The 14,432-nt window shown below is 45.6% G+C and overlaps 1 protein-coding gene across 9 annotated transcripts in view; it reads left to right on the top strand.

Annotated features, from left to right (window-relative positions):
• Positions 1 to 14,432, top strand: part of pip5k1cb (phosphatidylinositol-4-phosphate 5-kinase, type I, gamma b) — a 28,507-nt gene that overhangs the window by 3,385 nt on the left and 10,690 nt on the right. For 8 of the 9 annotated variants that reach the window (XM_081723224.1, XM_081723223.1, XM_081723222.1 and 5 more), the window contains exons 2-7: positions 9,271 to 9,302; positions 9,645 to 9,737; positions 10,091 to 10,221; positions 10,539 to 10,656; positions 12,817 to 12,969; positions 13,842 to 14,141. In XM_081723224.1, coding sequence (XP_081579350.1) covers positions 9,271 to 9,302; positions 9,645 to 9,737; positions 10,091 to 10,221; positions 10,539 to 10,656; positions 12,817 to 12,969; positions 13,842 to 14,141 — 827 coding nt within the window. The remainder of the gene's footprint in view (positions 1 to 9,270; positions 9,303 to 9,644; positions 9,738 to 10,090; positions 10,222 to 10,538; positions 10,657 to 12,816; positions 12,970 to 13,841; positions 14,142 to 14,432) is intronic. The other variant, XM_081723226.1, reaches the window with a different exon arrangement.

Below are 14,432 nucleotides of genomic sequence, written 5' to 3'. Positions count from 1 at the left end.
TACTCTCCGTTCTGTGTTCATGAACTGGGCAACTGTGTGTCATGTAGGGTTCACATCACTACTCTATAATAAGGAGATCAGAGAATACTGAAATAAAAGTACTAGCCCACCACCTGACGGGGACCGTTCCGACCATGTTGCGCGGCACTGCGCGCTCAGCTCGCATGCTGGAGCTCACGCGTCAGATTCTGAGGCCTACCTAACTGCGAGGTTTATTTCTGTGCTCTAGTGTGCGCAGATTGCTGCCTTTTACTGCTTAATGTATAGGCATGGTTTTTTTACTTGCTTACTTGCCTACTGTAGCATCAGCTGATAAGTGTTAATGTTATCGAGCTTACCCACTGTAGGGTTAGCTGCTAACCTACTGTAGAGAGTTTTCATTTTACTCACATCTTATAAATGTTTATTCGTGCATAATGATTGTCGGTGTGAGCAAGAGATTTTGTGTTTTCACATTTTCGTTAACGACTGCTCCATGCCAACACCACTCTTTACAAGATAGACGTTAATAGTTCTGCCAGTAGTTGTCTTTTTTTTTGTGCCAGCATTTTTTGCCGTACCGAGTGACGTCTGTTCCTGCTTTGGGTGTGCAGTGTAAGAGGCTTTCAATGATGGGCAGGGGAGATGAAGACTCATGAAATATGAATGGGACAGAGTGAAAAGAGATTCATTACCAGTTGACTCACAATAAAATGGATCGGGGTGTGCTAAATTTAGAGCTCATTCATCACATTTCCTTAAAATAACCCCCCCCCCCAAAAAAAGTATAATCTATTTTGGAGAAAAAGGTATTATTGTGAAATGTTGTGCTGAGAATGGTCCTGTGTTGTCCAAACACTCAAGTGACTAATTTCATCTGAGTGTTATAACATACAGTAGCATGTTCAGAATTAGATGTATCCCACGCGCCTGGCAGAGGGGAGAGACAGCTAGAGTGTCCCCACTGAGGAGTGGAGGTGCTGTTTCCTGATTGGTGGACATTTGCAGCCATCATGCGTTAACACCCCCACTTAAGTCTGATCAGCATGGGGAGGAGTGCATCATTACTGCCAGGCTTTAACATTCTTCCTCCCGCTGACCCAGGGTCAGCGCTGTGACGTCTGCTCTAATCTCCTCCGTTGGCCGTCCGTGAAGCCCAGATGGTCTGAGGTCGGTGCTCCTCGGCAGCTGGGGTTCGGCTGCAGGGCTGAAGCCGTTTTGGGCTGTGTCCTTAGCTTTATCATAGGGTGATGTTTCGTGCCTTGAGATGTGGCCGAACGCGCAGAGGAGTCCGATCACTCTGCACTGTGGTACTGATAAGTCATCAGCATCTCCATAGTGTTTAGTGGTTGACGTGTGAGTTTCATCGAGTGTTCATGGTTGTTTATTAATGTCCTATCTGTTTAAAGCCACTTAACAGAGGCTTTGGCAAATTCATTATGCACATCTTCCCTAGATGTTCATGAGTCTTATTAGAGTGTTGGAAGCCGTTCTCGAGTAAGGTTTGCCTTGCAAAAAATGGTGGCAGTCTGATGCTCTGGTTCAATTCTAAACAATTTCCTGCCACTCTTGGTTACGTCATAGTGTGTTTGTTTCTAACAGCTGGCCACCTCACAGAACGAACTGTAGAACTCCATGGTGAGCAACAGTTAGCAACGACGCCCCTTGCCACAACCGAGGCAGGTCTGGAGACCTTGTACCTTTTATTTTGCGTTTGCATGGAGGCGCACACAGTAGTCATGTGTTTGTGGATAACCGCTCTGCTGTAATGACATTGCTGCGTCACATGACCTGACTGGCTTCCCAAGTCACCATAGCAACCTGGACCACGGGTCACTTTCTGTCCTTGGGTCACGGTCCATTCATTCGTCCAGACTCCATTGTCTGGCCTTTAAGAGCCAATTTTGCTCAGTTAGCTCCATTGGGAAATAGTAATAGTAAATGATTGGTCTACTTCGTGTGTACAGCAGGCTGAAATAAATCACGGCTTCTTTTCGCATGCAAGCATCTTAGCTGGAATGTTTGGTGCAGGATATGTAAAATGCAAACAGCTGTTGTTGTTGTCTAGACAAAGAAGAAATGTAATAATCTGCGCTCCCCCGCTACTTCCATCTACTTTCCACTTCCAAAATTCCATGCAACACTAATTTTCTTTAAAAGCTATTATTCCACTCCTTTATGCTATAGACGTCATTCCAGTTTCAGCGATGCAACCTTAAACCATAATTTCCTGATTGGGGGGGGAGGCTTTGAGGAGGTGTGAGCCCCGTGCCCCGCTGCCACAGTTACTGCAGTAATGGTGAAACCACTGGACTGTTCTAGCTTCTCCCTCTCTCTCATCGAGATGGTGGTCCGCCGAGAAGCGACAGAGATAGTTCGGAGGATGGGGAGAACGACTGAGTGACTTAGACGGTGTGTGGGTGGGGGGGGGGATGCAGGGATGTCGGTGAGCGCGTGCGGGCATCGAAGAGCTGTAGCAAAGCGCGAAACAGCGGAAGGCGGAGCTGACGCTGCCAGGAAATGCAACATCTCGGATCACATCATTTAGAAAGGTCGCGACCTGCCTTCTGCACTGACGCTGCCGGGTCAGGCATGGGGCTCCATTTCACGTGCCACACCCCAGCCGACGGGCCTGAACACGCGGGCTGCAGCCCTGAACCTCCTAGGCTGATTTCACTTTTAGGAAGGTCGCTGATTCTAGCACTCCATCTCGTAATGTGTCTTCGGGTCCCTCAGGACGTGTTCGCAGTGGCAGCTGATAAATTCTGCTGTGTCGGGTCTCTCATAAGAAACAGTTTACCCCGAATACGCCTTGAAATGCATATTGCGTGTCAGTTGGTTAAAACATCAGGGTGTTTGCTAAAGTGCCAGAATTATCCATTAACTGGAAAAATCGCAAAGGTGTAATGTGACCAAGAGCCTCGTTCTTACGCTCCACAGTGCTACCGATACTTACACACTCGGGCACTAAAAGGCAATGTTGGGAATGAGTTCGTGATGATCTGATTGGTGTACCACGGTGCTTGTTTATTCATTTGTACGAGCAGGTGTTTATAGGACCGTGTTCCTGTTCTGTACAACCTTGGTGTGCTCTTGTCTTGTTGGTCTCACACCAAAGCCCTTAACAGCTGTTTTGGGTGGCAGACCACAGCCAGGCAGATTAAAACTCCCAGCCATGGCGTTGTATCATTTTAACACTCATTAGCATACCACTACCACACCATTGATGATGCTGTACTAAAGCTGGTCTGTCACCTAAATAATATCCAGTCAGCAGTGGTCCTGTGGTGAGAAAATGAACAGGTCAGAAGGTGGCAGAGAGGCTGTGTGCACAGATGGTCATGGACAGTGTACAGTGTAATGCTTGAGATGTACAGTATGGCGGTCCAGTGTGTTTGTAAGGTACAGTAAGGAGGAACCTAATAGTGGCCAGTGAGGGTATAGAGACCCATATATTTTGATACTTCTTGCATCACAGTAGTTCTTAATCATCTGCTCAACAGTGCGAGCCTCTACACTAAAGTTCTGGGAATATTCGGCCAGTGCCCCGCGGAGTTCGGGGCTGTTCAGCGCAGACACTCTCCTCTGGACAGCACGTCCACACGCGTCTGTTGAATTTCTCACCGCTCTCAGACCACCCACACTCCGCGCACACACTTCACTCTCCCATGAGATCAGACCTTGTTTATGCAATACGAGCCCAGATCGCGTAGGCTATATGCACCATGAGACCATGAAACGTAGCATTAGTTCGGACTCGCCATGCTTAGTCATGCTGGTCTCTTCCCGTGGTGGTTTCGAGATGGTAAACCCACGTTGTGTGTAAAAAGACGGCCCAGGTCGAGCCACGGTATGTTTTCGCCTTCTCCCTGCTGCCACGAGCTTTTCATCCCGCACATGCGCACGCACAAATGCAGGCAGCGACTCGCCTCATCCACGTTGCCTCCGCAAGAAACGCACTTCATGCTGTAAGGGTGCACTTAGAACAGCCTGTATAGCCGCGTGTCTGTGATCGGCACGGGGAGAACTTCAAGTTGTTGTCAAGTCTTCCAGTTATCCACACGTTTTATAACCCCAGCTCCCCAATAACGCACTTGCAGTGTGGTAAAATTTTCCACTTATTCTCCACACAACCGGCACATGGACATTGTGGGACCATTTGTAGGAATAGTAAAGGTTAATAAATGTCACTCGTGAGTTTTATGCGTGAAGACCAGTCCTTTGGTAGCTGTGAATAATGTTGCGTTATATGCTTCCATCGTGACCGGTCTACGTTACGTTTGCATGTACCACTGCTCCGTTTAGCCTTAGCGGATTTGTTTCACCGTGCAACCCGAGACTACTGTCATGAAATGTTTATCCGATAGATCTAGAGCAGCCGTCTGACTGACTGCGGTCGAAAAGGCGCTTGAATACTTACAAACACTTGCTTTAATAAGACAAATTAGCAGACGTGAGTTTAATGAAATTCTACCTTCGTCTGACTAATTTACCTGCACTATGTTCTTGTTGAGGGGAATTATAACGTCTTAGTTCATAAATACATTCGCGTAAAACCTATTTAAGATGTTTTTTAATAGAACTGTATATACTGCAGGTATTACACCCATTTCAAAACAGGTTGCTCATGTTGGCTCCTAATGTCTTGAACTCTTGACCGACACGTGAGCTCTACAGTGCGATTCTGACAGGCACTAAGCTAACTTACTTTGTCTAAGCACGTCACTGCTGTCCAAAAGCAGAAAAGCATATTTTATTATTAGGTATCCTGGCCAAACCGCCTGCATCACCCATGTTATTACAACGTGCATAGTTTTTGTTCCAGAGGTGTGTGTGTGTGTGTGTGTGTGTGTGTGTGTGTGTGTGTGTGTGTGTGTGTGTGTGTGTGTCGCCGTCTTCTGAGCCAACCTGCTCCGGTGTTCTTCAATTAGTAAGAGCAACAGCACGTCTGGGATGTTTGCATGGTCCTAATATTTGAGCAGCAGGCGTTGTCTGTGAGACCCACAGACGTTATGTAATTGCTACCTGTCCACAGTTGATCGGTGGAAGATCACGACCGTCAGCCTCCGAGATGTTGTTGCTATAGCGTTATGCTGTTAGCTTCTGAAGTCACGGCTGGTGAAGTGTCTGACTCGGAGGCACACACTCCTCTGTTGCTGTTCGAGTCGGTGTGTGCGTTTATACACATGTTATACACACTTGTGGTTTTTGTTTTTTGTTTTTGCCCTGACCCAAATCCTACAGTAGCGTTGAGGATTACCCCGGTGGGGGGGTTAGGACAGAGACAGACAGTCTCACTCACATCTGCTCTATCAAAGACACCGTGACCTTATAGGAGGTCATGCATTGAAGTGAGGTGGTGGGCTCGTGTTTAGTCCCTCTGCCAGCTTTGGTGCTTTTAAAAAAATTTTTATTTTTTAGCACCAACCTTAATGCAGGCAGACAGACCGGCCCTGAACCACGAGCTGTGGTGATGGTTACGTGACCAAAGTCAGGAGCAGTTATATTAGGATATGGCATTTGTTGCTAAGGTAGGAGGTGTCTAGTACATGAACACGCATCATGTGACGTTCAAAAGAAGCTTCCAGAATTGGACACTTTTTGCTTATTCATAACCGTATGATGCTACTTGGTTATTATGTGAAAGCAGAAAAAAGGAGGTTATTAAAAATCTTTTGTAAGTTTGTTTTGGTTTGGATAAGCAACATATTGAGGGATGAACTTGCCCTACCGAAAATGAAAAACCTGCACTGTGTTCGAAATGGAAACACTGTGTTATAATGTAACTGCAGTCTGCGAGATCTGATCTGGGATCAGACATTCTTTAGTCCTTCCTCACTGCATAAGCATAAGCAGAACTGGTCCCTGTACAGTACTCTGACCCCCCTGATGTACCTCTCTATTTCTGTGATCATTTTCAGCTCCATATGAAGGTTAAAAGTCATTTCAAAGCTAATTGGGTTAAAGGCCATTTTATGCAGTGTAAAGGTCATTTCAAAGTATAGTGATAACAAGGCGTTTGGTAGATAACTGAAACCTTAACATCTGTGATGTGTATGGCTCATTTATCTGTAGCTGATGTGCAAGTGTAGAGTGGTCTGATCTGAGCCGTCTGATCTCAGCCGTCGGCGTCAGACTCTTACGGGTGACATCAGTGTTTCGTAAACCATTGTGTTCTACGTGTGGTGTTGATGAATGAGGATGATGGTTTTTACCATGTCTGTAGTTGCATGCATTTAAGTGTGTGTGCACATGTGAGTGTCTGTGTATGTGTTTAATAGAAACTTTGAAGAGATAGTAGGAGAATTGAGTAATAGGACTGAAGTTCATGGACGCGTCGTTCTTCTCAGAGGAGCCCATCATTCCGTGAAGACGCTGCTCTGCAGTGTCTCATCATCCGGCCCGCATTCGCCGTTTGTCATGTCGCTTGCTTTCGCCATCATCCAGGACATTATCCTCCGACATCTTGACTTGTTTTGTTTTGCTAAACTGCCCCCATCTTTCCTCTGCACTTTAGGAATACCCAAAACGGTTCCAAACGCGTCATTGCCAAAGCGCTGGGGGTATTCTGAGTAACCTAGCCTACATTTTTAATTTTTACCATTCAGGTTCTGAAAGTGAGTCATGGCTTGAATCTGGAGCATCAGTCTCCAGAGAGAGTCCCTGAAATAACCGCACGTGTGCTCCATCAAACTAGCAGCCGTGTACCGCTGCCCGAAAAATAAATAAATAAATAGAAAAACAGACAAAAGTAAGCGATCTGTAGCGTGTTTGAATCTGTCTAATGGCACGCGTTCATGCGTGTCAGTGTGCATCTGTACATATAGGGCTGTTCTTGGACCAGTTTTTGCTCATTCTGGACTCTCTGGTGTATTTGGGGCTGTGATACTGAGAGCTGACCCAAAACCAGCCTTTACAAATCGAGGACTCCATTCCTTTTTTGTTTATATCGTCTGCGTCATCGTCAGTGGTCACGATGTGGCCTGTAGCTGCTCACGGCTGCCCAGGAGATGCACTTTTCATTGGCATTCTTGTTTGCTGCAAACAGTTTTGTTTTATGATGCGTTATATAAGTCAGTGTAGTTCACTTGGAGGTGGTGTGCTTGTAAAAGCCTGGTGTATTAACGTGTACTACTCCAACGCTGTACGCTGCTTACTAAGGAACCTATGTTTGTGTTTTGTTTATACCACAATGACATTTAAATCAAATGACCTCCAATGAGGCAAATGTATGCGAATGATATGCTAAGCAGGTGGTGAGTATTTGGCTAAACTGGAGGTGAGACTTTAGGGAATTTTTTTTTCTGAACAGTGGCACCCCGATTCCAAACCATCCGTGACTTTCCGGAGATGTGTTCCATTGGTAATGCATCCAGATCAATCAGCCACACTCCGCTCCATATTTAGTGGATCCACACGTAACAGCATATCCATGGATGGTTTGGAATCGAGGTGGAGCTCTCTTCAATATCCATCACTCCATACTGAGTGTGGGATCTTACAGCTCCAATACCTCAGTGTGTGATGTTAGGAACTTTTTTAAAAAATTATTATTGTTATTTTTTCAAAGTTTTTTTTACATTTTATTTAGACAGCTAATGTGCAGACTGCATGTTTTATTATATGTAGCTCATATACAAATATCCTAATGTACGTGACTAGCATGTAGCTAAATTATGCTATTTAAAACTATGTATTAAACTTTCCTTAGCCTTTCAAATTATGTTTAAAAACTTTTTTTATTAATGTTCTGGTGTGCTCAAGTACTATTTCAGCACCTCTGGTGCAAGGGTGTGTGGGTGTGTGGGTGGGTGTGTGTGTGTGTGTGTGTGTGTGTGTGTGTGTGTGTGTGTGTGTGTGTGTGTGTGTGTGTGTGTGTGTGTGTGCGCGCGCGCACATGTTGGAGGTTTCAGTGCTGGTCAGCATTTTTTAAATCTCTTTTGCAGGCAAACAGCTGAACAGATGGGATTCTGGCTCCTTCTGTTGGTTACACACACACACACACACACACACACACACACACACACACACACACACACACAGGGAAAGAGAGAGAGCTTTACAGAAAAGGAATTCTAGACTTTGGCAACACTCTCCTTTAGGTACATGCTGACTTATGATACCATAAGACTCGCCGCACATCTAGAGACGTTTCATAATACTGTTTAATGTCATATGACAATGGTGATACGATGTGATACGATGTGCTGCTGTCATGGGATGAGTGGATTAGTATGTTTTAATATTCATTCTTATTTTGGTATTCTTTGCTCATATTTTACTGTGCATTCTAGACTCTGGCTGTTCTATCTGCTGCTCTCGGTCTCTCTGTGTGTGTGTGTAAAGAGAGAGAGGGTATAGTAGTATATTTGTATATATACGGATTATATGTAGAGAGTAAAATATGTAGAGGCAATCAAAATTGCAGTGAGGTACACAAAGTTGAGAGAGAGAGAGAGAGAGAGAGAGAGAGAGAGCGAGCTCTTTCAGAAACACTTTGATTGCAAAAATTCTGAGGTTACTCTTCTGCATATACACGCTACCAGTCAAATGTGTGAACACTGAGCCCATGTCGTGGGCTTAATTCAGCGAGTCACTGATGAAGGGCGGAGCCTACATGAGGTGACGAGCTTGTGATGTGGTTCCTTAGAGTTTTATGAATGACATCAGTGGGCTGGAGCCTGTGTGAAACACTGATGGTTTGGAACAGGACATTTGACATGTATCAGAACAAAGGCCAGTGCATCAAAACAATCAAACAGCACTTATGTGATTAATGTTACAAACAAATAGTTTACAGATTAAGATTTTCACTTCTTAATCTTAAAAAGTAGCCTCCCTTTACCTTGATGACATTCCTTTGCACGCTCTTGGTGTCCTCTTGATCGTAAACCTGCAGAGGAAACATGCTTTCCTTCATGTGGCTGTAAGCTCCATCCTGAGCTTGGCCTGGAGAACACTGCAGAACAACAGAAATAGCAGGCTGTGCGATGGCTCGAGAGGTCTAGTTTGCCGGGCACCAAGAGGACGACCTTGGAATATCTTTCAATCTCTCTCACACGCACACGATCCCGCGCGCACACACACACACACACACACACACACACACACACACACACGAACAGCAGGTGCTATAAGACCATGCTGCTTGCGCCTGATGCTCTACTCTTTCTGTGAGTGCTTCCTTGTCAAGTGCAGGCGATTTGCATTTATGGCGTCATAAGTTGCATTTGAAACACCGGTTTCTTCCAGGAGCGCAGTCTCTTACTGATGCTTGTTTGTTTGTTTCAGACATCGGTGTGAAGAAAGCCTTCATAACCGAGGTGAGTGAAGGCAGCTGAGGGAACGTTTTTCTGTCCATGCTAAAGTGGAGGAGGGTTGCTCGTAGAATCCTCTGTACCAACTGTATCTCTCTCCCCTGTTTTTGTCTAATGTACTTGTGTGATGCAGAGCATGTTTTATGGATCTGGTGCATTTGTGGATACAGCTGCCCCAGTAAAGGGGTTTATCATGTTTATCATGTTTAAAAGTGTTTAAAAATCCCCTCGTTCTCTCTGTGTGTCTCTTGCTGTCATCCTCTCTCTCTCACACTCACACTCTCTCTCTCTCACTCACACACACACACACACACACACTCTTGTTCTGTCATCGTCTCACGCTCTCAGATGCCGTCCTCATCCAGCCAGTCAGGTTCTGGCCCTGAGAAGAAGATTGGCCACAGGAGGGTGGATGCATCAGGGGAGACCACCTACAAAAAGGTACACACACACACACACACACACACACACACACACACACCACGCTCTTATACACACATGCTCGCATGTTCGCACACACCACACACTCACGCAAGCTCACATTCACGTGTGTGCTTTCACACATATGCACACGACCCACACACAACCTCCCCCACACTTATATGCAGAATCGTAAACACAAGGCTAAATCTCTGTTTAGTTATCTCTTTCGCCATCGTCGTTTCTGAAATCTTTCTCATATTAATCTCTGAGAATGTTCCAGTGTAAACATCCCAGCATAAAGTGTGGTGTTGTTGGTGAGTTGTTGGTGCAGCATGGATCCCTGTGACCCTTGTGCCTGCGTGTGTCCCCAGACGACCTCCTCAGCTCTGAAGGGCGCCATCCAGCTGGGCATCGGGTACACGGTGGGCAACCTAAGCTCCAAGCCCGAGAGGGACGTGCTCATGCAAGACTTCTATGTGGTGGAGAGCATCTTCTTTCCTAGGTGTATATGTGTGTGTATATATATATATATATATGTGTGGGTGTGTATGTGTGGGTGTGTGTATGTGTGGGTGGGTGTGTGTTTGGGGAAGAAGACTTGTGGGGATGTGTTACATATTCTTGGTTTCAGGTGATTTCAGAACAGCCAAATAAATAATTTTCTCATGTTTTTCTTCTTTCCTCTTAATCCTTTCTTCCTCTCTCTCGCTCTCTCGCTTTCTTTCACTCTACCCCTTACTCTCCCCTTCTGTCCATCTCCCTCTGTCTAACCCTCTCTCTCTCTCTCGCGCATTTGTTTTCTCTGTCTCTGATTCTCAGTGAGGGCAGCAATCTGACCCCTGCGCACCACTTCCCGGACTTCCGCTTTAAGACCTACGCTCCTGTGGCTTTCCGCTACTTCAGAGAGCTGTTCGGGATCCGCCCTGACGACTACCTGGTGAGCCACGGAGTGAGACCTGGAGTGATGCATCACTCACGACACATTATCCACTGAGTTGGCCTGCACACTGACGTTCCGGCTAAGTCAGGCTTCTCCTCGGAATTCTCTTGGCTTACCACCACCAAATCCAATTTCAGAACCATGTTAAAGCTCAACAAAAATACTGAAGTTTCACACAATACTGAAGCCACATAATAGGGTAGAAATTGGTAACACCCCATATAGGTAGGCAAACATTTCAATCCAAACGAATGTATCACATTTGGGATTTATACAGAAAGATTCGGAAAAACTTCAACAAATATCAACCTATTCAAATAAAAATTCCCCTAATCACTCGAAGCCGAAGCCGGGTGTGTAGGAGGGCTGATGGGTGGAGGCTGTGGGGAGACCTGAGGCCTGGAGTCACTCCTCCGGTTGGAGAGAGGAGCCCTGACTCACTGCCCTCTGGGAGAATGTGCACTGCTTCGAGCACACGCGCCTGAATGACTCACCGTGTGTGTTTGTGTGTGTGTGTGTTTGCTGCGAAAGCGCTGCTGAAAAATTCTGGTCTAAGGCCAAGAATCATACCTCTCATGTCTGTATGTTCATAAATGTTTGTTTTTTGTTTTTTGTTTTTTTCTTGTGAGAATAAACATGGTGGGCAGTAAGTAAGCTGAAACCAGTTTGGGCTGTTTGCTGTGAAAATATAGACAAACAGTCTGAGTTTTTTTTTTTCTGGCTGAAGCACTAACCAGCAGAAAACATGTTTTTTGTCACCAACTGCTCGACCTTTGTTTGGAACATCTTAGAAGCATAGCTCATCAATGAATTCCTGATACTTAAGTACGGATTCTCAAGTCTTCCAGTGCTGTGATGTCAATGGTATTGCCTATGCCCCCGGAGAGTGTGTGCCTTTATACACACACACACACACACACACACACATATCCCTTTCAAATCACCAATTTCATTATAAAATGTATTACAAAACAGCAAAACAAGACAAAACTTAATGTGAAAAATAATCAAAGAATAGACAGTCTATCAGATGAGGTGGGACACGCGACCGCACTCACAAACGTCTGCCGTCTGAGACGCAGCGAGACCATGTTGCAACACCCTGGAGGTCGCAGGCTTCAGGCAACAGTAATGATTGCCGTTAAAAGAGGTTATTGGACATCACAGAGGCCACTTTAATCTACTCCACCACACACACACACACACACACACACCGTGTGAATCTTGGTCATTAGTGAGCCAGTGCTATCTCCCAGGTGCAGCCTTCTGCCCCTCTGTTTCCTCCATGGGAAGGAGGAGCTGTTTCTGCTTCTCTCCTGCCCTGTTCCTTCCTTCAGCTTCTTCCGGGCCCATTTTCCCTCACTGATTCAGAGACAGTTCGATTTTTCCATTAATTGGGATCAAGACTGCCGCAGACAGGAGAAACTCTGTTCCTGGAACTGTTGGCCTAAGGACAACGCTGAAGCAAATGTCACTGTGATGATGATGATGATGATGATGATGATTTTAGAAAATATAAACTCTGTTTCTGGATAATATGCACATTAATATATTATTCATTTTATTAGTTCAATTTTGACTAGCTGGCAAATGCAATGGTGTGTGTGTGGGGGGGGGGGGGGGGGGAGGGGCACATCCGTTGTGAGCACACACCTTCCTGCCATAATCCGCACCTACGTCTAACCTGCACAGATTAGGGATTACCATGTTAATACTTGCTTGGTTGGATCCTCTGGGAACAGCATCAACCCTGTTCCTGTTTACAGCCTGTTCATGCTGGTGAATGTGTTAGTATTTGGCAGTCCATACTGGCATCAGCATGTACTGGCGTCTGCGGACAGCGGGGCTAATGAAGGAGTATTTAGAATCTCCTGTTAGCCTACAGCACATCCTGCAAGAACACTTATACATACCAAATCATACAAAAATACAGAAATGATACCAAAAATAATGTAATGCAACATAAAGCTGAATTTCCCAATCCATGATTATATTCCCAAGAGCTGCATTAAAGAGTTTAATATCAGATGGGTAGAATAAGTCATTTTCCTCCAAAAGTGTAAACCTCTCTCTCTCCTCTCTCTCTCTCTCTCTCTCTCTCTCTCTCTCTCTCTCTCTCTCTCTCTTTCTCCCCTCTCTCTCCCTCTCTCTCTCTAGTACTCTTTGTGTAATGAGCCCCTGATTGAGCTCTCCAACCCTGGGGCCAGCGGCTCCATCTTCTACGTCACCCGCGACGACGAGTTCATCCTCAAAACCGTCCAGCACAAGGAGGCAGAGTTTCTACAGAAACTACTTCCTGGGTACTACATGGTGAGCTGCCACTTCCTGTTTGTCACTTTAATCTGTTGCAGATTTAACTTAACGAAACTCAGAATCTTTTTCCTTTCTGTTCCCAGTGTGAAGTTGCCTTTAGCCATTTTGTAAAAAAAATTAAAATAATAAATTGTTAGTCACAGCTGCTGCTGCTGTTGTTGTTGTTGTTGTTGTTGTTATTGCTATAGTGTCAGGTAATTCACTCATGGCCTCTTGCTGCTGTCACAGTGACTTATAATCAAACCACATTCACTGACTGTTAAGGCACTAGTTTAGCTTGGATACGTCATAGATATGCAGTTTACACACCCAGTATTCATACTTGTGTGTTACAAAAAAAAAAAAAAGTCCAGACATGGAAAGTTTGGGGCTTTTCGACTTTTCTTTTAACAAAGGCTGACTGTTATTCTGTTCATTATAGGTCGTGGAAATTCTGCATTTAGTCAGTGAAAGTCAGGGAAAAATCAGAAGTTAGAGAGTTTGACGCAGTGGGAACCCTGTAGAGTGCCTCAAATGGAGGAAGCGAGACACAGAGCCAGCCAGAGAGAAGCAGGACTGAGCAGCCACCGGCCAGGTGTAGACCCGCGCAGGGGGACCCTGCATCTCTCCCGGGGCCGAGTCTCACACGTACAATTATTGCGCCTCTGGTAAATCTGAGGGCCAACTCATTTCCATGTGTGACAGCAGATGTCCCAGATGAGTTTCTGTAACCGCTCTGTCACGCATTATGAGTCCACAGTACCAAGGCCGGCCGCGGGTCCTGAACCCCACCTTAACAGCAGTGTGATTCAACTGTGCTGAACGTATGTTAGGAAAATTAGAAGAAATGAAACAAACTTCTGTTCTCTCCCCTCTCCTCTCCTTTTCAGAACCTGAACCAGAATCCTCGAACCCTCCTGCCCAAGTTTTTCGGGCTGTACTGCGTGCAGTCCGGCGGGAAGAACATCCGTATCGTGGTGATGAACAACGTGCTGCCACGCGTCTTCCGCATGCACCTCAAGTTCGACCTGAAGGGCTCCACGTACAAGCGCCGCGCCTCCAAGAAGGAGCGCGAGAAAACCAAGCCCACCTTCAAAGATCTGGACTTCATGCAGGAGGTTCCTGACGGACTCCTGCTGGACATGGACACTTTCACTGCTCTGGTCAAGACACTGCAGAGGGACTGCCTGGTTAGTGTGTGTGTCTGTGTGTGTCTTACCCGTTGAAGAGTGCCTCTGTATATTTTAATGTTTATAGTCTGTATTTATTGTTTTTGGTTCTCATTGTCTTATTTTGTTCTGATTTTGGTTCTCATATTTGTAGTGAGTGGTGTAGTGTAGTGTTGTGCAGTACAAATATTGTGGACGGCTGTGCGACAGTTTGTTGCAAAAAACGTTTCAAAAAGGTGTGTTTCCTGTGATGTGGTGGCTCGGCTGTCAACTGCTAATGATTAATATGATGCAGAAACATCATTCTGTGTA

Source organism: Electrophorus electricus, chromosome 11 (genome assembly GCF_041902795.1).
Source record: "Electrophorus electricus isolate QZ-2024a chromosome 11, ASM4190279v1, whole genome shotgun sequence".
Taxonomy (NCBI): domain Eukaryota; kingdom Metazoa; phylum Chordata; class Actinopteri; order Gymnotiformes; family Gymnotidae; genus Electrophorus; species Electrophorus electricus.
Note: the sequence above shows the minus strand (reverse complement) of the source record. Positions and strands in the feature narration are given on the sequence as shown.